This window comes from Crassostrea angulata, chromosome 6 (genome assembly GCF_025612915.1).
Source record: "Crassostrea angulata isolate pt1a10 chromosome 6, ASM2561291v2, whole genome shotgun sequence".
In the NCBI taxonomy this organism is placed as follows: domain Eukaryota; kingdom Metazoa; phylum Mollusca; class Bivalvia; order Ostreida; family Ostreidae; genus Magallana; species Magallana angulata.
The window spans coordinates 25,269,801-25,294,794 of NC_069116.1; the positions used below are offsets into that span (position 1 = coordinate 25,269,801).

At 31.5% G+C, this 24,994-nt stretch overlaps 3 protein-coding genes and 1 non-coding gene across 5 annotated transcripts in view; 3 read left to right on the plus strand and 1 right to left on the minus strand.

Annotated features, from left to right (window-relative positions):
• Positions 1-13,096, plus strand: part of LOC128189696 (neurogenic locus notch homolog protein 3-like) — a 58,047-nt gene extending 44,951 nt beyond the window's left edge. For both annotated transcript variants that reach the window (XM_052861408.1, XM_052861407.1), the window contains 2 exons: positions 10,169-10,279; positions 12,727-13,096. In XM_052861408.1, coding sequence (XP_052717368.1) covers positions 10,169-10,279; positions 12,727-12,965 — 350 coding nt within the window. In that variant the 3' untranslated portion in view covers positions 12,966-13,096. The remainder of the gene's footprint in view (positions 1-10,168; positions 10,280-12,726) is intronic.
• A 3,207-nt stretch (positions 13,097-16,303) lies between these two features.
• On the minus strand, positions 16,304-17,709 carry LOC128189694 (uncharacterized). Its single transcript, XM_052861406.1, has one exon. It carries the CDS (start codon positions 17,685-17,687, stop codon positions 16,671-16,673), a length of 1,017 nt encoding a protein of 338 aa, XP_052717366.1. The 5' UTR covers positions 17,688-17,709; the 3' UTR covers positions 16,304-16,670.
• A 4,104-nt stretch (positions 17,710-21,813) lies between these two features.
• LOC128189693 (nematocin receptor 2-like) lies at positions 21,814-24,119 on the plus strand. Its single transcript, XM_052861405.1, has one exon. It carries the CDS (start codon positions 22,055-22,057, stop codon positions 23,141-23,143), a length of 1,089 nt encoding a protein of 362 aa, XP_052717365.1. The 5' UTR covers positions 21,814-22,054; the 3' UTR covers positions 23,144-24,119.
• Positions 24,120-24,855: 736 nt separating this feature from the next.
• On the plus strand, positions 24,856-24,928 carry Trnar-ucg (transfer RNA arginine (anticodon UCG)). The gene has a single exon. It is a non-coding gene; the product is annotated as a tRNA-Arg (tRNA).
• Positions 24,929-24,994: the final 66 nt, after the last annotated feature.

The window sequence follows — 24,994 nt, forward strand, 5'->3', positions numbered from 1 at the left end:
GATGAAAATTTTCTAAGGGAGTTTCTATGTTAAATTGAATTCACGCATGTAACGTTTTCTCAAACAATTTTTAAGCAAATATTTTTATATTTTGTACTTGTAATGAGGGACTAAATGCGCAGACCGGAAAAGGTCTGAGGAAAAAAATTCCGAAAAATAAGGGACCTGAAGTGGTCAGTATTAAAAACAGCCCTTTAGCTATAACTTTTTTATTACTCACCCAATTTTCAAACTCTTTTCAGTTATTAGTTAAGAATAAAGAGTACAATTTAAAAATCTGGTTCAAAGGGCCACTTTTGACTCCTTATAAGGATTTTAAGGGCCTGAAAATGATAACTTTATCACATTTTAAAAAAATTAAAATTCAAGAGTTATCTCGCTTTGCTCAATGAATGATTAGCATTAGAGCTTTTGGAATACCAGAACTCTTGAATCTTAAATGAGTACTTTCTTATATAAGAATTTTTAGAACTTGTATTTCAGGAAACAAACGATATAGTTGGATAAAAAATTCTGAAGTTGTCTTTCTTTGGGCATCTAATTTCTTAAATGTTAACGTGTGGGTATATGCTCATGATATTTTCCTAATTTTTGATATACAGATTCTGAGAGAAAATATGATAAATTTAAATAAGGGGTTTTAAGGGCTGTCGAAAAGCCCTTCCTTTTTGTTGGAGACAAAAATAGGTCTAGTTATTATTCTTTTTCTCGACAGAATTTCCGTCAGCGATTTTTTGAAAACAGAAAGGATTTCAGAAATAACAATACATTAGTCTTATAGCATTTTTTAATGTCACCAGTATGTAAGGTTTTGGATTTCCGGTTCCGGTACTTCCGGTTTACACAAGCAATATGGTAGAAATTAGATGAATGAATATATTGTTTTTATATTTAATGGAAATACGTTGTAATTTTACAGTTAGATCAACCATGTCGAGTTGTTTAAAAAGTAAAGCGGCGGCGAGTTTCTATCTCTTATCAGTTTTGAGATTTTAGGCCTCAAACTTGAGAAAAGGGGGGATGAAAAAATAAAAAACTCAGAAAAGCTTAGGAATGTTCTAAGACGGATAGGTATTGTTCAAATAGATGTAATTAAGATATATTCCAAATTTCATTGAATAGTATTGAGTACTTCCGGTTTTATGAGCCGATGAAAATTGTCTATGGGAGTTTCTATGTTAAATTGAATTCACGCATGTAACGTTTTCTCAAACAGTTTTCAAGCAAATATTTTTATATTTTGTATTTGCAATAAGGGACCTGATGCGCAGACCGGAAAAGGTCTTGGGAAAAAAATTTCGAAAAATAAGGGACCGGAAGGGGTCAGTATTAAAAACAGCCCTTTAGCTGTAACTCTTTTATTGTTTATCCGATTTTCAAAATCTTTTCGGTTTATAGTTCAAAATAAAGAGTACAATTTAAAAAATATGGTCCGAGGGGGCACTTTTTGACTCCTTATAGGGGTTTTAAGGGTCTGAAAATGATAACTTTATCACAATTCAATTTCAAGAGTTATCTCTCTTTGCTCAATAAATCATTAGGATAGATATTGTGTTAATAGACGTAATTAAGATATATTCCAAGTTTCGTTGAATAGTGTCTTGTACTTCCGGTTTTATGAGCCGATGAAAATTGTCTATGGGAGTTTCTATGTTAAATTGAATTCACGCATGTAACGTTTTCTCAAACAGTTTTTAAGCGAATATTTTTATATTTTGTACTTGTAATGAGAGACTAAATGCGCAGACCTGAAAAGGTATGAGGAAAAAAAATCCGAAAAATAAGGGACCTGAAGGGGTCAGTATTAAAAACAGCCCTTTAGCTATAACTTTTTTATTACTCATTCAATTTTCAAACTCTTTTCAGATATTAGTTTAGAATAAAGAGTACAATTTAAAAATTATGGTCCAAAGGGCCACTTTTTGACTCCTTTTAGGGGTTTTAAGGGCCTGAAAATAATAACTTTATCACATTTAAAAAAAATTAAAATTCAAGAGTTATCTCGCTTTGCTCAATGAATGATTAGCATTAGAGCTTTTGGCATACCAAAACTCTTGAATCTTAAATGAGTACTTTCTTATATATGAATTTTTAGAAGTTTTATTTCAGGTAACAAAGGATATAGCTGGATAAAAAATTCTGAAGTTGTCTTTCTTTGGGCATTTAATTTCTTAAATGTTAACATGTGGGTCTATGCTCATGATACTTTCCTAATTTTTAATATACAGATTCTTAGAGAAAATATGATAAATTTGAATAAGGGGTTTTAAGGGCTGTCGAAAAGCCCTTCCTTTTTGTTGGAGACAAAAATAGGTCTAGTTAGGGCTTTTCGACTTTCGGTCGAAAAGACCTATTGTTATTCTGATGTTTTATTATTATTATTATTATTATTCTTTTTCTCGACAGAATTTCCGTCAGCGATATTTTGAAAACGGAAATGATTTCAGAAATAACTATACAATAGTCTTATAGCATTTTTAAATGTCACCAGTATGTAAGGTTTTGGTCTTCCGGTTCCGGTACTTCCGGTTCACACGAGCAAAATAGTAGAAATTAAATAAATCAATATATTGTTTTTATTTCTAAAGGAAATTCGTTGTAATTTTAGAGTTAGATCAACCATGTCGAGTTGTTTAAAAAGTAAAGCGGCGGCGAGTTTCTATCTCTTATCAGTTTTGAGATTTTAGGACTCAAACTTGAGAAAAGGGGGGGTGAAACAATAAAAAATTCAGAAAAGCTTAGGAATGTTCTAAGACGGATATATATTGTTCAGATATATGTAATTAAGATATATTCCAAGTTTCATTGAATAGTATTGAGTACTTCCGGTTTTATGAGCCGATGAAAATTGTCTATGGGAGTTTCTATGTTAAATTAAATTCACGCATGTAACGTTTTCTCAAACAGTTTTCAAGCAAATATTTTTATATTTTGTACTTGTCATAAGAGACCTAATGCGCAGACCTGAAAAGGTCCTGGGAAAAAAATTCTAAAACATAAGGGATCTGAAGGGGTCAATATTAAAAACGGTCTTTTAGCTGTAACTTTTTAATTGTTTATCCGATTTTCCAAATTTTTTCGGTTTATAGTTCAGAATAAAGAGTACAATTTAAGAAATATGGTCCGAGGGGGCACTTTTTGACTCCTTATAGGGGTTTTAAGGGTCTGAAAACGATAACTTTATTACATTTAAAAAAAATTAAAATTCAAGAGTTATCTCGCTTTGCTCAATGAATGATTAGCATTAGAGCTTTTGGCATACCAAAACTCTTGAATCTTAAATGAGTACTTTCTTATATATGAATTTTTAGAAGTTTTATTTCAGGTAACAAAGGATATAGCTGGATAAAAAATTCTGAAGTTGTCTTTCTTTGGGCATTTAATTTCTTAAATGTTAACATGTGGGTCTATGCTCATGATACTTTCCTAATTTTTAATATACAGATTCTTAGAGAAAATATGATAAATTTGAATAAGGGGTTTTAAGGGCTGTCGAAAAGCCCTTCCTTTTTGTTGGAGACAAAAATAGGTCTAGTTATTATTCTTTTTCTCGACAGATTTTCCGTCAGCGATTTTTTGAAAACGGAAAGGATTTCAGAAAAAACAATACATTAGTCTTATAGCATTTTTGAATGTCACCAGTATGTAAGGTTTTGGACTTCCGGTTCCGGTACTTCCGGTTTACACAAGCAAAATAGTAGAAATTAAATGAATCAATATATTGTTTTTATTTTTAATGGAAATTCGTTGTAATTTTACAGTTAGATCAACCATGTCGAGTTGTTTAAAAAGTAAAGCGGCGGCGAGTTTCTATCTCTTATCAGTTTTGAGATTTTAAGCCTCAAACTTGAGAAAAGGGGGGATGAAAAAATAAAAAACTCAGAAAAGCTTAGGAATGTTCTAAGACGGATAGGTATTGTTCAAATAGATGTAATTAAGATATATTCCAAATTTCATTGAATAGTATTGAGTACTTCCGGTTTTATGAGCCGATGAAAATTGTCTATGGGAGTTTCTATGTTAAATTGAATTCACGCATGTAACGTTTTCTCAAACAGTTTTCAAGCAAATATTTTTATATTTTGTATTTGCAATAAGGGACCTGATGCGCAGACCGGAAAAGGTCTTGGGAAAAAAATTTCGAAAAATAAGGGACCGGAAGGGGTCAGTATTAAAAACAGCCCTTTAGCTGTAACTCTTTTATTGTTTATCCGATTTTCAAAATCTTTTCGGTTTATAGTTCAAAATAAAGAGTACAATTTAAAAAATATGGTCCGAGGGGGCACTTTTTGACTCCTTATAGGGGTTTTAAGGGTCTGAAAATGATAACTTTATCACAATTCAATTTCAAGAGTTATCTCTCTTTGCTCAATAAATCATTAGGATAGATATTGTGTTAATAGACGTAATTAAGATATATTCCAAGTTTCGTTGAATAGTGTCTTGTACTTCCGGTTTTATGAGCCGATGAAAATTGTCTATGGGAGTTTCTATGTTAAATTGAATTCACGCATGTAACGTTTTCTCAAACAGTTTTTAAGCGAATATTTTTATATTTTGTACTTGTAATGAGAGACTAAATGCGCAGACCTGAAAAGGTATGAGGAAAAAAAATCCGAAAAATAAGGGACCTGAAGGGGTCAGTATTAAAAACAGCCCTTTAGCTATAACTTTTTTATTACTCATTCAATTTTCAAACTCTTTTCAGATATTAGTTTAGAATAAAGAGTACAATTTAAAAATTATGGTCCAAAGGGCCACTTTTTGACTCCTTTTAGGGGTTTTAAGGGCCTGAAAATAATAACTTTATCACATTTAAAAAAAATTAAAATTCAAGAGTTATCTCGCTTTGCTCAATGAATGATTAGCATTAGAGCTTTTGGCATACCAAAACTCTTGAATCTTAAATGAGTACTTTCTTATATATGAATTTTTAGAAGTTTTATTTCAGGTAACAAAGGATATAGCTGGATAAAAAATTCTGAAGTTGTCTTTCTTTGGGCATTTAATTTCTTAAATGTTAACATGTGGGTCTATGCTCATGATACTTTCCTAATTTTTAATATACAGATTCTTAGAGAAAATATGATAAATTTGAATAAGGGGTTTTAAGGGCTGTCGAAAAGCCCTTCCTTTTTGTTGGAGACAAAAATAGGTCTAGTTAGGGCTTTTCGACTTTCGGTCGAAAAGACCTATTGTTATTCTGATGTTTTATTATTATTATTATTATTATTCTTTTTCTCGACAGAATTTCCGTCAGCGATATTTTGAAAACGGAAATGATTTCAGAAATAACTATACAATAGTCTTATAGCATTTTTAAATGTCACCAGTATGTAAGGTTTTGGTCTTCCGGTTCCGGTACTTCCGGTTCACACGAGCAAAATAGTAGAAATTAAATAAATCAATATATTGTTTTTATTTCTAAAGGAAATTCGTTGTAATTTTAGAGTTAGATCAACCATGTCGAGTTGTTTAAAAAGTAAAGCGGCGGCGAGTTTCTATCTCTTATCAGTTTTGAGATTTTAGGACTCAAACTTGAGAAAAGGGGGGGTGAAACAATAAAAAATTCAGAAAAGCTTAGGAATGTTCTAAGACGGATATATATTGTTCAGATATATGTAATTAAGATATATTCCAAGTTTCATTGAATAGTATTGAGTACTTCCGGTTTTATGAGCCGATGAAAATTGTCTATGGGAGTTTCTATGTTAAATTAAATTCACGCATGTAACGTTTTCTCAAACAGTTTTCAAGCAAATATTTTTATATTTTGTACTTGTCATAAGAGACCTAATGCGCAGACCTGAAAAGGTCCTGGGAAAAAAATTCTAAAACATAAGGGATCTGAAGGGGTCAATATTAAAAACGGTCTTTTAGCTGTAACTTTTTAATTGTTTATCCGATTTTCCAAATTTTTTCGGTTTATAGTTCAGAATAAAGAGTACAATTTAAGAAATATGGTCCGAGGGGGCACTTTTTGACTCCTTATAGGGGTTTTAAGGGTCTGAAAACGATAACTTTATTACATTTAAAAAAAATTAAAATTCAAGAGTTATCTCGCTTTGCTCAATGAATGATTAGCATTAGAGCTTTTGGCATACCAAAACTCTTGAATCTTAAATGAGTACTTTCTTATATATGAATTTTTAGAAGTTTTATTTCAGGTAACAAAGGATATAGCTGGATAAAAAATTCTGAAGTTGTCTTTCTTTGGGCATTTAATTTCTTAAATGTTAACATGTGGGTCTATGCTCATGATACTTTCCTAATTTTTAATATACAGATTCTTAGAGAAAATATGATAAATTTGAATAAGGGGTTTTAAGGGCTGTCGAAAAGCCCTTCCTTTTTGTTGGAGACAAAAATAGGTCTAGTTATTATTCTTTTTCTCGACAGATTTTCCGTCAGCGATTTTTTGAAAACGGAAAGGATTTCAGAAAAAACAATACATTAGTCTTATAGCATTTTTGAATGTCACCAGTATGTAAGGTTTTGGACTTCCGGTTCCGGTACTTCCGGTTTACACAAGCAAAATAGTAGAAATTAAATGAATCAATATATTGTTTTTATTTTTAATGGAAATTCGTTGTAATTTTACAGTTAGATCAACCATGTCGAGTTGTTTAAAAAGTAAAGCGGCGGCGAGTTTCTATCTCTTATCAGTTTTGAGATTTTAAGCCTCAAACTTGAGAAAAGGGGGGATGAAAAAATAAAAAACTCAGAAAAGCTTAAGAATGTTCTAAGACGGATAGGTATTGTTCAAATAGATGTAATTAAGATATATTCCAAGTTTCATTGAATAGTATTGAGTACTTCCGGTTTTATGAGCCGATGAAAATTGTCTATGGGAGTTTCTATGTTAAATTGAATTCACGCATGTAACGTTTTCTCAAACAGTTTTCAAGCAAATATTTTTATATTTTGTATTTGCAATTAGGGGCCTAATGCGCAGACCGGAAAAGGTCTTGGGAAAAAAATTCAAAAAAATAAGGGATCTGAAGGTGTCAATATTAAAAACGGTCCTTTTGCTGTAACTTTTTTATTGTTCATCCGATTTTCAAAATCTTTTCGGTTTATAGTTTAGAATAAAGAGTACAATTTAAAAAATATGGTCCGAGGGGGCACTTTTTGACTCCTTATAGGGGTTTTAAGGGTCTGAAACTGATAACTTTATCACAATTCCATTTCAAGAGTTATCTCGCTTTGCTCAATAAATGATTAGGATAGATATTGTTTAAATAGACGTAGTTAAGATATATTCAAAGTTTCATTGGATGGTATCGAGTACTTCCGTTTTTATGGGCCGATGAAAATTGTCTATGGGAGTTTCTATGTTAAATTGAATTCACGCATGTAACGTTTTCTCAAACAGTTTTTAAGCAAATATTTTTATATTTTGTACTTGTAATGAGGGACGAAAGGCGCAGACTGGAAAAGGTTTGAGGAAAAAAATTCCGAAAAATAAGGGACCTGAAGGGGTCAGTATAAAAAACAGCCCTTTAGCTATAAATTTTGTATTACTTATCCAATTTTCAAACTCTTTTCAGTTATTAATTTAGAATAAAGAGAACAATTTAAAAATCATGGTCCAAAGGGCCACTTTTGGACTCCTCATAAGGGTCTTAAGGGCCTAAAAAAGAAAACTTTATCACATTTCAAAAAAATTAAATTTCAAGAGTTATCTCGCTTTGCTCAATGAATGATTAGCATTAGAGCTTTTGGCATACCAAATTTCTTGAATCTTAAATGAGTACTTTGTTATATAAGAATTTTTAGAACTTTTTTTTCAGGAAACAAACGATATAGTTAGATAAAAAATTCTGAAGTTGTCTTTCTTTGGGCATTTAATTTCTTAAATGTTAACGTGTGGGTTTATGCTCATGATATTTTCCTAATTTTAAATATACAGATTCTGAGAGAAAATATTATAAATTTAAATAAGGGGTTTTAAGGGCTGTCGAAAAGCCCTTCCTTTTTGTTGGAGACAAAAATAGGTCTAGTTATTATTATTATTATTATTCTTTTTCTCGACAGAATTTCCGTCAGCGATTTTTTGAAAACGGAAAGGATTTCAGAAAAAACAATACATTAGTCTTATAGCATTTCTAAATGTCACCAGTATGTAAGGTTTTGGATTTCCGGATCCAGTACTTCCGGTTTACACAAGCAAAATAGTAGAAATTAAATGAATCAATATATTGTTTTTATTTTTAAAGGAAATTCGTTGTAATTTTAGAGTTAGATCAACCATGTCGAGTTGTTTAAAAAGTAAAGCGGCGGCGAGTTTCTATCTTTTATCAGTTTTGAGATTTTAGGCCTCAAACTTGAGAAAAGGGGGGATGAAAAAATAAAAAACTCAAATAAGCTTAGGAATGTTCTAAGACGAATAAATATTGCTTATATAGATGTAATTAAGATATATTCCAAGTTTCATTGAATAGTATTGAGTACTTCCGGTTTTATGAGCCGATGAAAATTGTCTATGGGAGTTTCTATGTTAAATTGAATTCACGCATGTAACGTTTTCTCAAACAGTTTTCAAGCAAATATTTTCATATTTTGTATTTGCAATAAGGGACCTAATGCACAGACTGGAAAAAGTCTTGGGAAAAAAAATCTGAAAAATAAGGGACCTGAAGGGGTCAATATTAAAAACGGCTCTTTAGCTGTAACTTTTTTATTGTTTATCCGATTTTCAAAATCTTTTCGGTTTATAGTTAAAAATAAAGAGTACAATTTAAAAAATATGGTCCGAGGGGGCACTTTTTGACTCCTTATAGGGGTTTTTAGGGTCTGAAAATGATAACTTCATCGCAATTCAATTTCAAGAGTTATCTCTCTTTGCTCAATAAATGATTAGGATAGATATTGTGTTAATAGACGTAATTAAGATATATTCCAAGTTTCGTTGAATAGTGTCTAGTACTTCCGGTTTTATGAGCCGATGAGAATTGTCTATGGGAGTTTCTATGTTAAATTGAATTCACGCATGTAACGTTTTCTCAAACAGTTTTTAAGCAAATATTTTTATATTTTGTACTTGTAATGAGGGACTATATGCGCAGACTGGAAAAGGTTTTAGGAAAAAAATTCCGAAAAATGAGGGACCTGAAGGGGTCAGTATTAAAAACAGCCCTTTAGCTATAACTTTTTTATTACTCATCCAATTTTCAAACTCTTTTCAGTTATTAGTTTAGAATAGAGAGTACAATGTAAAATCATGGTCCAAAGGGCCACTTTTTTTTACTCCTTATAGGGGTTTTAAGGGCCTGAAAATGATAACTTTATTACATTTAAAAAAATTAAAATTCAAGAGTTATCTCGCTTTGCTCAATGAATGATTAGCATTAGAGCTTTTGGCATACCAAAACTCTTGAATCTTAAATGAGTACTTTCTTATATATGAATTTTTAGAACTTTTATTTCAGGAAACAAACGATATAGTTGGATAAAAAATTCTGAAGTTGTCTTTCTTTGGGCATTTAATTTCTTAAATGTTAAGGTGTGGGTAAATGCTCATGATATTTTCCTAATTTTGAATATACAGATTCAGAGAGAAAATATAATAAATTTGAATAAGGGGTGTTAAGGGCTGTCGAAAAGCCCTTCCTTTTTGTTGGAGACAAAAATAGGTCTAGTTATCAGTTTCAATCCACTGCAAGAAACAAAGCCCGATCTCGCACTGTGAAGGAATCAAACAGGATTTTTAAATATCTCCTTCGAAAAATATACATGTTTAAATATATTTGTCCGAATTTTCTGAAAACTATTTAGCAAATTCCTTTAAAAATCATGGGTTTTTAGTAAAGTACGCCTATTGCTCATGCAATTGTCTAACAATACTTGTTATTCTAAAACATGTATCCAGTTATGTAATGGCGTTATATCTTGGTTTTAGCTGTCATTTGCCGTAAGTTGTGAAAACCTGTCAATCACTTGGTGATGCGTACCATTGAAACAAGATCATCGCCTCCTTCTTAACATTTCTAAAAGAAAACGAAATTAAATTCGATTTCTTAACGACCATACTCGCTTAAAAAACCTTGCAAAGCCTAAAAATAATTCTTCTTTCTACACGATTCAGTATTTGTTATGTAGGTATACGTGCTTTTCGAAATTTTCTCAATATTTTGGTAATAGTTGTAACAAATATTATTGTTTTCAGAAAATATTAAATGCAGCGATCTCCCATGTAAACATGGTGTCTGCTACGACACGACCGCGGGTTTCAGATGTGATTGTGAGAGTGGCTACTCCGGCATTGACTGCAGTGAAGGTTAGTATATAGATAGTGCCTGTTTGGGAGGGTAACAGTTGAAATTGACACCCCGAGAAAACCATTGTCAACCGACGCGAAGCGGAGGTTGACAATGGTTTTCGAGGGGTGTCAATTTCAACTGTTATCCTCCCAAACAGGCACTATTTATTTTGTTATACTGAATGTCTTTTTTAAAATTTTTAAGAAAATTTTACTGCTTTTATATAGGAATAACGTGAATTCTACGGCGAACCGTACGCGCACAATTTTCGCGCATGTAACATTTTTTAATGTTACCCGTTGCCAAGTGCGTTGCTAACGCTGAGGGTAATAGTAAATATTATTAACTGCGTCTTAACCAATCAGATTTCAGTATTTAACATGAAAGTATAACAATATATCATATCATACAAGAATGGTCATTGCATTTGGGATATAAATGATTTCTTTAATGTTTTATACGGGCATTTTTAAAGTTGCTCACATAGAAAACAACCCAAATAATTTGAGTTGTCGAGTTACGTAAGTTATCTTCTACAAAACTTGCATCAGTAATATCTTGTTTGAAGCAGCAAAATAAAACATTTTAAAGATTATATTATGTTATAAGTTTTTGAGATTAAATATCGAATTTTCCATCCAATGATTGAAAAATCACTGGTACATGTTTAAAGCAAATGTCCGTTATTGCAGTAACCGTCATCTAATATGGCGATAACTCAACGAAAGACTAGAAATAGATCAGAAACCTATCACTTATTTAAAGTTACAAATAACTTAATCTTTCTCTGTTTTTTGTATTCAGATAATTTGTCTCAAAACATATTATCGGTAAAACAATTAAATAGTTGGATCATTTTCACAAATTCATAAGAGGCTATTTTTATACATATATTTAACATTTATATAACAGCAGTTACCTACATGTAATTATTCAGTCTGATGTTTTATTGGAAATGAAACGTTTTCATACCAATTTTCATCAAATTTAGCTTACTATCTACATAATGTAGAACTTAAACATATCGTTAATGAAAAAATCTAAAATTCTTTGAAATGAAATATCCTGTACTTTAGAACTTCGAAACAATATCACATGGGTGGCAAATTATATTGTTATACTTTCATGTTAAATACTGAAATCTGATTGGTTAAGACGCAGTTAATAATATTTACTATTACCCTCAGCGTTAGCAACGCACTTGGCAACGGGTAACATTAAAAAATGTTACATGCGCGAAAATTATGCGCGTACGGTTCGTTGTAGAATTCACGTTATTCCTATATAAAAGCAGTAAAATTTTCTTAAAATTTTTAAAAAGGACATTCAGTATAACAAAATAAATAGTGCCTGTTTGGGAGGATAACAGTTGAAATTGACACCCCTCAAAAACCAATGTCAACCTCCGCTTCGCGTCGGTTGACAATGGTTTTCTCTGGGTGTCAATTTCAACTGTTACCCTCCCAAACAGGCACTATTTATATATTGTTACATGCCCGTATATTATGCGCGTGCGGTTCAGCGTAGAATTCACGTCATTTCTATATAAAAGCAGTAAAAAACACTCTAATATTAAGACATTCAGTATAATAAAATAAATAGTGCCTGTTTGGGAGGATAACAGTTGAAATTGACACCCCTCGAAAATCAATGTCAACCTCTTCGCATTCGCTTCGCATCGGTCGACAATGGTTTCCTCGGGGTGTCAATTTCAACTGTTACCCTCCCAAACAGGCACTATTTATATAATAATGCATCGCCCGTTTTTAAAAAATAAAATCTTATCAGTTTTAATGATACTTTGATTTAGTTCAATGTACCTCAATTTTTATCTTGTACTTAAAAAAATATATTGGATGTCAACGTTTTCATATAGAAGTGAGTTGAGTAAAAATATCTTTGAACCCTTAATACATTAATGCTTTTAGTTCTCTATTTTAAAATTCATAACAGGTGTACATATTGTATATAAATGTCTCTTTTCTTATTAATAATGCCAACATTTCATGTATAGTCGAACAATATCGTTCAATAAATGAGGTAACAGAGCGTCGTTGGTAACGTACGTGTCATTCATATCGATTTTTGTGTACTTTAATATACCGGTCGACAATTCATTGAGTTTAATATCAATTATAAACTATCGTAAACATCTGTTATGTTGTAAATTTTGAATTTACTGGGTGGAAGTAAATACAAAATTTACAAGTTATCATGTTATAAATTTTGTATTTACACCCACCCAGTTAATTCAAAATTTACAACATGACACATCTCGGATGAATTCGATTTGAAGCAACGGTTATCGTGTATACATGTTCAAATTCGCACTGTCTATCAATGCTATTTATTTATTTGTACAGATAACTCGGATTAATTCGACTTGCTACTCTGGCTATTGTACATGTATACATTTTCAAATTCATATTGTTTATTGTTTCTTACAATATTAAATTGCATACAGACATCGCGGAGGAATTAGAATTACCAATTTGGTTACCAAAACTGGAAATCGCCCTGCTGGCCGTAATATCTATGACAATACTGATGACTATGGGTTGCCTCTGTCTGAGATGCTGTAAGCTGTGCGGGTGTTCATCCTCAGATGATGACGATGAGGAGGAGGAGCGAAGGAAGGCGAAGCCCAGAAAGAACCATAGTCAAATACCCAAATTCAAAAGTGGCAAATCATTCGATTTTTGATTTTCCGATTCACAGACTGGTCATCTGTATTCATTAAGCAGACCGTCTACCAACTCAATATATTTTAAATTACATGGAAATACATGTAATGTCTGCATGATTCATGTATATATATATATATATATATATATATATATATATATATATATATATATATATATATATATATATATATATATATATATATATATATATTGTGTTTTGAAGGACTTGGACACGCTTTGAGCTCAATTTTTTTCAAAATATATATTTTTTTACTTTAAATGTTTATAATGGTCAAAATGGATTTTAGAATGCTTTGTCAAATTTTGAAAGTCAAATATTAAGTTACAAGCAAGTCACAGACGTAAAATTCTTTGTTTTGTAACCAAAGCTCGAGTTCTGTAATTGTTTGCATATGTGTTGTATTGGTATAAGTTTCAATCTAATGTTGCTTTTTGTTATTGGTAAAATAATTTATGAACACATCGAATCTGTCTTATTGCCACAAGTTATTTTGTCAAGAAAATGGTAATTTATTTCATTTATTTGTAAACAAATATAAGACTCAAGATTTGTTTACTAAACAACGACTTCTTTCCTCTGTATCTCACTTATCATGCAAATTGACTTCTAACATTCAAAGTTTAATGAATCATTCAAAATACACAAGCAAACCATTTTATACAAAAACATATAAATAAAATTTTCATCTCAAATAGTGTCTAGGTCCCTTTGAATTTAAAAACTATAAATTTTTTGATTAAATCTTATCTTAGATAAAATTTTCAGACGTAGATTAAATAATCAAAGACAAAAAGCAGCAACAATTACTTCAATTAATTTTCATTAAGCTTGCTAATTTTTGAATAATTTATAACATATAGTGATAAATATTATTAAAGGCAGTTTTTATAGCTTGATTTGATTGTCACTTTTTCGATACGCACTTAAATGAGGCAAATGTCCTGCTCAATATTTCATTTATAAATCTTACCTTTTGTTAAAATTGCGCATAGTTTCATGCAGGAGAGTTAAATAAACTATTTTTGCGATAAAATACCAATCTGAAAATACAATTCATATTGCTTTACGGACCCTTTACAATAATTATGAATGATTTTGAACTTCTAGAAATTGATATCGCTTTTTCAGTTCATATGACTCGATTTCAACAGTGTGTAAAGGGTCCTTATGTAGTCCTTTCAAATAAACTTTGCTTTTATGCATTGCTCCTTCAGTGCATCTTATTTGGAGAGTGATTTTACATACGACTGTTAAAGTTTTTTTTTTTACATTTTTTTGTGATTTATTTTAAAATCTGATTCCTTGAAAAATGATATTTAATCATTTTTTATTGTTCAATAAAACACAATCTAATGTATACTTTCTATCTGATTAATAAATTATTAACTGCTTGTAAAACTGTTTTAGTTCATTTCTTTTAATTTTAGTTTTAATCTAATTCAAAGCTGCTTTTCTGACATTAACGTACTTCGGTCGCTTTATCGGCGTTTTTTTGGGGGGTAGAGATTTCAATCAATAACACATTTTGAAAGACAACAATCCCGATTTTAATTTTTTAAATTCTCTATTTAAAATGTCACTTTATTAAAAGAAGACCGGGTGGTCGTGACTATTTTTAAACTATATTAATCTTAAGAGGGCACAATGTTCATGGCCATTTTTAGACTATTTTGATTTCCTTGAAAAGAAGAGTTCTATATAAAGATGTAGCTTCAAAAAAATCATATAGAAAGTATTAAGATACTGGATCTGTAGGGTTTTTGGTGACCACCCAGCTTCCCTAACATTTAAATTTTTTACTTTTCTCCATTGAATGACGTGTGTTGAGTTTGGTTGAAATTGATTGTATGTTTCGTTGGTTAAAATACAAAGAGTAACTTTTTAATCATTCTTTAGTGTAAAATTAATCGCGATAAAAGTGTGCAAAAGATCATCTTATCAAGTTAATAAAAATCCAAAAAGACCCCCAGAATATTTTTTAGTCTTTGACATCAATCATGTTAGGACGTACAAAGACCAAAGGCTTAAAATCTTATAGATAGGCATTATGTTTCATGCATTTTTTGATGGATTGTTCGCTTCATGTGAGGTAGACAAGGATTAAAAACGTGTTTGCAATGAACAAGTAACTAAACATATTAGACATATCAGACGCTCAGAGAAGCTATTGACTTTAGATAAATATTTATCATCCATACTCAAAATACAGATTATAAACCCTTAACACTAGTATGCAACAATTTTATTAAAATTACATTCAAATATATCCACTAATATTTTTTGTTGAGCTCTGGCACCAGTAAGAAAAAAAAAGGCCCAAACATGGAATTAATGTGGTATGAGACATTTTCGAATTTTACACTATTTAACCAAATAATACTTTTTAACCCGGTTTTCCAACGGAAAAATCCGGTTATTGAAATGGTGAAAATGGCGGGCGGGCGGCTGCAAAAAGGGTACCCTCATTGTACGGATAACTCCTCCTACAGTTTTCAAGATGGTATTTGTTCTTTTGTAGATTAATTGTACATATATCAGAAGTGTGCATATTGCTAGGAGTTTGATTTCTGATAATTTTATGAAAAAATATCAGGCTTTGAACTTAGTCATTTTTTGGCAAAATATTGCATATAGGGTATACCTTCATTGTACGGAAAACTCCTACAGTTTTCAAGATAGGAATTTGTTCTTTAGCAGATAAATTGTACATATATCAGAGGTATGTATATTTCTAGGATTTTGATTTCTGGTAATTTATGAAAAAATACCAGCTTTTGAACTTTTTTGGCAAAATATTGCATTTAGGGTACCCTCATTGTACGGATAACTCCCCTTACAGTTTTCAAGATAGGAAATTCTTTTGCAGATCAATTGTATATATATATCAGAGGTATGCATATTGCTAGGATTTTGATTTCTGATAATTAATGAAAAAAATACCAGCTTTTGAACTTGACAGCTTTTCACATGTTAAAGTGTTGGGAGAAGTAAAAATTATAAAATCCTCAGCGGGATTCGAAGTCATGACGTACAGATTCGTTGAGAAAACTCTAATCCACTGAGCTACGCTGTAAGGTGAAAATATTTGGAAAGAAACTACTTATAAAATTATTCTTGATTTTATTGTTTATTTCGATAAATAGTACGTCACAACATGGAGATGTCCCATACCACCTTAACATGGTCTTTTCTGGTTTAAGATTTTTCTGACATGGCTGGTCCCCCCTTTGATACTGAATCAATATTCTAGTTCGTAATGCTATTGTGGTAAACTGTAAAGCCGAGTTCATTTCTTTTTTAGTTTAAATTAGGTTTATTAGTTAAGCATTTAGTTTTGAGCAGTACAGATCACAAGTGCATATAATTACAGTATACAGATTTACACCATATAAATATATATTTACTAGACAACTATATATATAATTGTAAAAAAAAAAATAGGTGAACAAGAGTGTGCACATAAAAACTAACATTTCAATTTGCCAAATTCTTTTCTTTTTGGCATTCATGCTTAAGAAGTTGAGCCTTGGGTTTGAATCATGTACCGCGACTTTCTCATACTATAATGGATAAACTGAAGAAAAAAACCACATTAACCTAGTTTTGTGGACATGAAACAGCAATACTTTACAAAGAGAATAGAAACTTAATTTTCATCTCGGATAATAATTTGATACAACCTTCATCGGGCTAATCTATTTATTCTGTTTTGCAAGCCATATCAACAAGTTTTCTTCGAAATGCATGGTCAAAAAATCCATATATGAACGGATTAACAACAGCATTTGTAAAGTAAAGCATCCGCATTGCTAAAAAAGCGTTCTTTGAAAGATCGTCACGTTTCCTTTCCCAAAAGTCGCGATCAGCCATTTCCTGTGTTATTATTATAAAAGGGGGTATAAAGGCTGTTAACATGCACAGCTGCATTGTGAAAAACATCAGAGTCAATCGATACGTCCATAAAGATTTCGGCCTCCGTTTGACAGTCGGACTCGATTGCATTGTCTCTCCTGATCCGGTGGTATCCATTTTGGATGTGTTTTGTCGGCGGTGGATGTTGAAGATTCGGATTGCAATTAACACATACGAGACAGTTATAATAAGAATATTTGCCCCATGAAAAAGTCCTACAAATATCATATTTCCTTTATCCAGTATATGTGCCTCATCATCGATTTCCTTACACATGTACCCAGTAACATTTTTCTTGTATACTTCAACAACTCCGAAGGCAAATAGGACAGGGATGTTACTGATGAAACTAAATATCCCCGCACTTGCAATGAAAATCCACAAATGAAAAGTTCTAATTTTATGATTAATAATTTGACAAATCTTTAGACACCTGGTCACTGCAATGGCTGTCATAATCATGGTCGAGTGAGCCAAAATCACCCGAATTATATATACAAAAAATCTACAAATCAAAGTCCCTGGGAATGTCACATGCCTAGTAATTTGTACAATGTTATAAATAGAACATGCAGTAACAGACGCCAAGTCTACGGTTGCCAAGATCGGTATGAAGAATCGTCCCTGTCCCTTGTTCTTTAATCCTCTTTGATACACAAAAATAACAAATGCATTGCCAGAAATTCCCACAATGAGTCCGATAGCAATGAGAATTGTGTTTGGCAGATACAATTCACTGTAGTAGAAATTCCATTTTTCAATTGAAAACACGTCGTTCTCAAAAGGACTTGCACTAATATTCATACTGTTGGACCTTTTTGACAAACCTGAAACAGTTATTCTTCTAGAACCTAGATTCTGAATTACAGCTGAAGTTATAACATCAGATATATTAATTTATATACATCATTTGAATGGTTTTAGCACTCAAAGTACCCAATTAGCAATTTCCTCAAAGGAACAGTTCATGGTTCGTCATTGAGATTTACGAAGATGAATTTTGATTTTGATAACGTTTTCCTAAAAGCAATATGAACAGTAATTTCCAAAATTATTTTGCTTCTAAACTTGTTTTACAGTGGTAATTCTGTATTCTGTATGAACATTTTTAATAAATTAAACCCTAGTTTTGTCCAAAGTTAAAATTTCTCTCATGTAATGTATATCAAAGCGTTCTCAGAACGATGATGGTGATTATTTACTTCAATATTAATGATCTTTAACATTAAAAGTTAACAACAGTATTTTCTATACAATGAACTATCAAGTTTTTAATTTTACAATTTGATTTGCATTTTTTTCAAGAAAGCGTACCAAATGGATCACAAACTTTGATAGAAGTCACTGTATACCTTAATGATATTTCGAAACCTCCAAAAACATTGTCAATTTCATCTTTCAGAAAGATTTCCCCTTTTAATAGCAATGACAAAAATTGAAATAATTTGAAAACATGTATATTGAAGCATGATTTCATTCAAAACTGAAAGCAAAAAAAAAAAGTAAAAAAAAAAAAAAAAAGTTCAGTTATGAGCCATCATTACTTGCATGCATGTTTGTTATCAATAAGACTAAATCGACACCTACACTGTACCTGTAAAATACCGGTATTTAATTTGAGAGAGCAACAGCGTGTTATAGAAATTTACTTGCAAACGCAATCGACGCCATTTGTCTCTTTAAAAAAAACCCCATCTGACAACGAAGAAGACAACAGTGAAATAGTAAAAAAATTGCATTTCGTACATATTTTCTTAGCAATTATGGTGCAATAAAAAAATAGGATCTCTCACGATTTGCGATGGTATATATGATATTTATCCAATCAGTTGAGTGGCTTTTATCCCAAGCCTTAGCGAGGGAATAGAAAACAAACATCGAATTAAATAAAAATCATATATCACCGCAAATCTTTAGAGATTCTTTTGATCGCATGTTTTACCACATCTTTTGGTAACTTTAGTCTTTTCTGTAGACATTTAATTGTGGGCCGCACTTTAAGGCTTCAACAACTGCTTTACTCATGGAAAAAAGTTCCTTCAAGAATAACAAGCAAGCATTTCATTTTCTAAAAAAGTTTTATCAATTTATAAAAAAAAATGATACAGTATTCAATGCTTCACATTTTCACTTAAGTTTACAATTTTCAACTGAATTATTTTGTTGCTTTATCATTCTACGTCAATTATCCGCCTAAATCTACGTATTGTTTAATTATGACGTTACGTGGAGTAAGAACAGTGTAATATCAAAAATTTATTACATGAGTGATTTCCACCGCATATTGAAATAAACATGTGATAAAAGTTCTTTATTTATATCTGAGAAACATTGGTTCTCGTAAAATTTATCAACTGAAACGATATAAGTGGTAATAATGTATATTCACGCAGAAAGCAATGATTTAATCGAACTCCATTGCAAACATATTTCACTGTAAAAGTGGTTGTAAAATATACCAAATCTCATTTGAATACTAGTGAAATATCTTTCTCTACATCCAGTTTTCGAGGAGGATCAAAGATTTGGCCCTGGGACCATAAAACTTAGACGAGCTAACTTTTGATCTCAGTCTCACTTTTACAAAAGGAATAGATAGTGGAAAAGTGAAATTGAGATTAAAAGTGAGCTCGTCTAAATTTTATGGTCCAAAGGCCAGGTTTAAATCCAATGAAAATACATCTTATAAGCAATTTATATTTTAAAAAAGGCTTTCATTCCTGGTAAAACTCATAAATACGTCTTTTGATGATAAAATAGTTTGCTAAACTATTTCTGTAAAATGGTATTGAAAAAAGTCAGGAAGTTACAAACAATAAACATCGACACTTGACTCGTGTAACTGTGGAACTTAATGTTTTTCAACATCGATAAAATATGTTCATAGTATTAATCTTTCTCATTTCCTGTTTCATTTCTGTATATACATATACATGTACACAATACTCACTTCCTGATATATCAATATAAGAGCTGTGGATCCTGTTATTCATCGATTTGGGGTTAAGTGCAGATTTTCTCTAAAGTTCAGATTTATTTTTCTACTCATTTAATTTAAGATACACATATAGTAAAGAATAGTTCTTTAATGATAATAATTAGTAATAATCAACAAGACTCCACACTAGCTACAAGCGCAAGCTTAAAAGTAAGGTTTTATCAGTAATATTCAGTAAAAGTAGCCACACCTCATAAATATTCGCCACCTAAATAGGTGTCTGATATATAGGAAGTCTGAGTTATAGGTCATAAATGAAGTATAGGGAAAAATTGAATATATTTTCTTATCATTTTGCTTGGTCTCTAATAACAAAAAAATGTCATTGATCTTTATGAAAAATAAAAAATGACATTGATCTTTATGAAAAATAAAAAAATGACATTGATCTTTATATCCGCTTTTTCTTCAATTTATAAGTCAGATAAGTCGTAAATAAAGATAAAATTGACTTAAAATATAAACTATGACATAGTATCTGTCTTGAATTAAATATATAATAGGGATTTTTTTAATATTGTTTGGCGGGCGAATCACGCTTAGAGTGGGCATGAAAAGGATTAAAGAAGATTATTCAATTTAAATATCGTGTTCTAAAATTCTCTTGCAAGAACCTGCAATAAATTGTGTCGCAGTTGACATGAATGGATTTTCTCCATCGGTTTCTGCTCTACGTAACATGTGTAATGAAGTTTGCGAGAGTTTTCTCTCAGGTTTTTATTAAATTTTATTTATCATGGAAATTCGAGTTTTTAAAAATGCCATTGGTGAATAAAACAATGTGTGCATATACAATTTAAACGCCAAACAGCGATTCATGACAAAAAGCATTAACTGCATCAACGGTTTAACATGCACTTTAGCAATTGTTTCATCGGATAAATGCGTTCATTGCTTTAATTTATACTTTGAAATTAAAATAGTTTTAAAGCTATAATTTTTTCACACCAAATATTATATCAAGTACGCGTAATTTATTTGACTATATTAATTCTTATTACCCTCTTGTGTTCCTGTTTTTATACCGTTGTGCGCTGAGTCTTGTTTGAGAAACTCCTAGAAAATTCTTTATACAGTTTAACTTTAAGGAATTCAAAGTTTTTCATTACAATTTTTATGGCTAATGCTTTAGTTTATTATTATTATTAAAAATAAAACCTGTTTTGCGGTTAACAATGACCGTTCAGGGTGTATGTTTGATGGTAACAAGTTCTAACTTGTTTGAAAACATCCTCAGGTAGTGTAGATTCATGTTTGTTCAAATCATGAGTCCGAAGGGTTCGGGGGGGGGGGGGGCACAATGGGGGTCAAATTTTTACATAGGATTACATAGATAAAAATCCTTCTAAAAATTCTTCTAACAAAATTGGCTAGAAAAGTAACTTGTGTTGAAGCATCCTCATGCAGGTAGTGTAGATTGAAATTTGTCAGAGTCATTATCCCCGGGGGTAGGGTAGGGACACAATAGTTTGTTCATATCATGATCCCCGGGGGTAGAGTGGGTCACATTGGGGAGAGGGGTCGAAATTTTACATATAAGTAATATATAGAGAAAATCTTTTTAATCTACTTCTGGAAAATTGAGCCAGAAAGCTGAAACTTGTGTGAAAGCACAGATTGTGCTGATCAAAGTTTGTTTGAATCATGATTCCTTGAAGAAGGTTGGGGTCACAAAGGGTGGGGGATTTTTTTTTTACATTTTGAGCAAGATCTGTTGTACTAAATTGTCAAGATACTGTATAATATTGAATTTGCACGATATTGTAATGCTGATATGATCAGATTTACTGCTATTGTTGCTCAGGTGAGCGATGTGACCCCTGAGCCTCTTGCTCTAATTAGATCGTTTACTTCCTCTTAATCTTAGATTCACTTTATAACTGATCTTCTATTTCCTCAGTTTTATAACTCCAATCTGCAGAGACTCTAGAACAAAAGTGAAAACCTACAGTAACATCATTGTGCCACAAAGGCGTCATATTTTATTTGGAAATTAAATTCAAGTGACCAATATTCACCATTAAATACATACTTCCTTTATGAAAAATCCGTGATAGGAGGACCAACCGTTGTGCATAAAAGCAGCAAAGAGAAATAGGAAGACATAGATTGAACATTGTTTCAATATTTATTTTCTCAGTGACGAACATAAAACGCGGATCGTAGTTTTGAAATGAATTTCTCGACGATTGCTTCAACCCATCTTGTAGAAGATAATGTAACTTCTTTGGAAAAATGGAACAACGAGATCTTCGAGAAATACCTTCCAAACACCGTTTTCATCTCTGTTGGACTAATGACCGGGATTCCGGGAAATGTTGTCGTTATTCTCATATATAGCTGTTTTGTGAATGTCAATAAACAACTTAGAGGACCAGGACGATTTTTTATATTACCTCTTGCTTACGTAGATCTTGTAGGTCTCTTATTTACGGGATTGCTAAATATTCTGCGTAATACTAGCCAAGTTAAGTTTCCCGGAAACCTTACGTGCAAGTTACTTGTGTATGGAAGTTATGTAGTCGGTTGTAGTTCCCTTTTCCTGTTGAATTGCATTGCGGTTCAACGGTACCAGAAAATTTGTCAACCGTTTTCTCGTCAAATGACCAAACGATACCTAATGTTCTCTCTCGGAGTTTGTATTGCTGTTGGAGTTTTACTGAATATTCCAAGCTTGTTTTACTATGGAACCGCCGTAGTCGTTCATTCGTCGAACGCAAATGTAACTGGCATCGTTTGCCAAAAGTTGGTACCTAGCACAACCACGGGTTTGAGAGTCTATCAGGGAATAGGAGCCGTCATCTCAACATTTAACGTTGCTTGCATTACCTATTCGTACATAAGGATTGCAAAAACAATTTTTTGGAAAAAGACTACGACAAAATCTTATAAAACCTGCGTTCCAGAACAACAAAGTTCCACTTTTACATCGAATACTCTGGAAAGCGACGGGGACCTGCAGCCACCGTCAGGCAGTTCTCACGCCAATAAACAGAAAGAAACTATTCGTCGACTCTCAGTGATGTTCATGGTGATTTCCATTACTGCCATACTTTCCTATATTCCTTCCTGGGCGGTGATAGCGATTGAGACGTACAATCCAGATATCTGGGATAAAATGACCTCTCCCGTTTTCCACATCTGTTTAATATTCAGACGAATGTATATTCTTAATCATTTATGTAATCCATTTATTTATGGAATTTTTGATATACAATTCAGACAACATGTCCGAAAGGTCTTCTGTGTCTTTAAAAAATAGAAATACTGCTCATGAATTATTTCTTCATGTCTTTAATTGCATTTCATGATATAAGATCAGCAATGCCAAAATACATAATTGCACTAAAACGTCATGTATATACCAGATCCTTGTTGTGGGAAAACAAAATCATTGCATGCTATTCCGTAAGTTATACCCCACAATTAAACTGCGTCAGTGAACTCTGTCCATTTTTAGGCAATGTACATATTTATTTATCATAATGAATAATTAACAAACTAACAGAGTTCGAATTAGGAGTAGAAAGGGATATATTTTCAAGGACTATTCTTCTTCAGTGCTTTAGTGCAATAGTTTGTAACATCCTGTTTTTGTCTAGATTCTGAATTATAATAACTCAGATCACAAGACCAATTGTTGAGGTACAAATATCAGCTTTGGAATATTTAAGGGGGTATTTTTAAAAATCTTTAACAGAAAAATCATATTTTATAACTGTTGTGGTTCTAAGGAACACATTGAACAAAGAGGAGAATTTTCTATCTTAAATATGTTTTAGTAACTTACATGTATATTCATTAACAAAATTCTATATTCATTTTGAACATTTTGTCACAAATCTTAGGTTTATGTGAACCTGCTTCCAATCAAAACCTAACTGACATTCTTAAGAAAGGCGCAAAATGTAGTCAAAGACAGTGCTAATTATCGTATGGAATAATGGAATAAGGCAATTCAAGCTAGTCCTCTTGAGCTTCTGTAATATCAATTGTAAAGGCTACATTAATAAAAACTTAAATATGATCTGAGTGGACATTTTTAATAATAGATATTAGTAAAAAATACAATTCATTTGTTAATTTACATGTATATGAAATTTAACAGACTCCAAAAAAAGTGATTTAAACATATTTTGAGAAAACATTAAACGCCTTTATGTTTAAATTTCAGACATTGGTTTATTTTAGATTGTCCTTCCAGAAATTAAACATTAGTGTCTTTGTCACACACCATATCTGTTGCATTTCTTCCTGATCACGTTAATGTTTGAAGAGGACTTTGACAGGGATCGATTGCAATCAATCTCGTTCATTACTATTTTTATCTGAAAGCCTCATGATCTCTAACAAGAACATCAAATTATGATATACATGTACTTCAATCACTTCATATCAACTCAATAACTTATTACCGCCAGAACTTTAGCGTTATTTTAAAGACCTTTCCTTTTCGGTTTTGAACACACAGCATGAAAAAGAAATTAAATGAAACGGCCAGTTCGCTAAGAATTTCAAATAATATTGATAAAATAATTTTCATACAATTATCCAATAAAGCTAAGGATTTACACCAAATTACAACCGCGATTTTTTCCACAAGATACGAATGTTCGAAGTAAACAAAAAAAAAAATACAAGTGAAAAATCAATTTCCAAATATGCATTAACAGGGTGATTCGAAGGCAGTAGTCCGGTTTTACCTTTACGACCTTTCTCTTAAATAAAAAATTGTAAGCATTTACTAAATTTTGATTCCTAATGCATTTGAATTTAAAATTCAATATTTTAAGAATTGTAAAAAGTAGTGTCGTTAGGATGATTAGCTTCAACTATAATATTAATCTTATGAATGTACAAAAATAATTTCATACTTGTATGTGTTTCATGCTAAAGAGGGACTATCAAAAACTATAATTCTTTATATTTTAAACTTTTTACAATATAAGGATATAAAATAAGCTTATAATATCAGACCGCGTGGCCTAATGGATAAGGCGTCCGACTTCGGATCGGAAGATTGCGAGTTCGAGTCTCGTCGTGGTCTAATTGAATTTTTTTTAATTATTTTTTTCTGCCAGCTCGATAAGCTTTTTTGTGGTTTTCGGTGGAA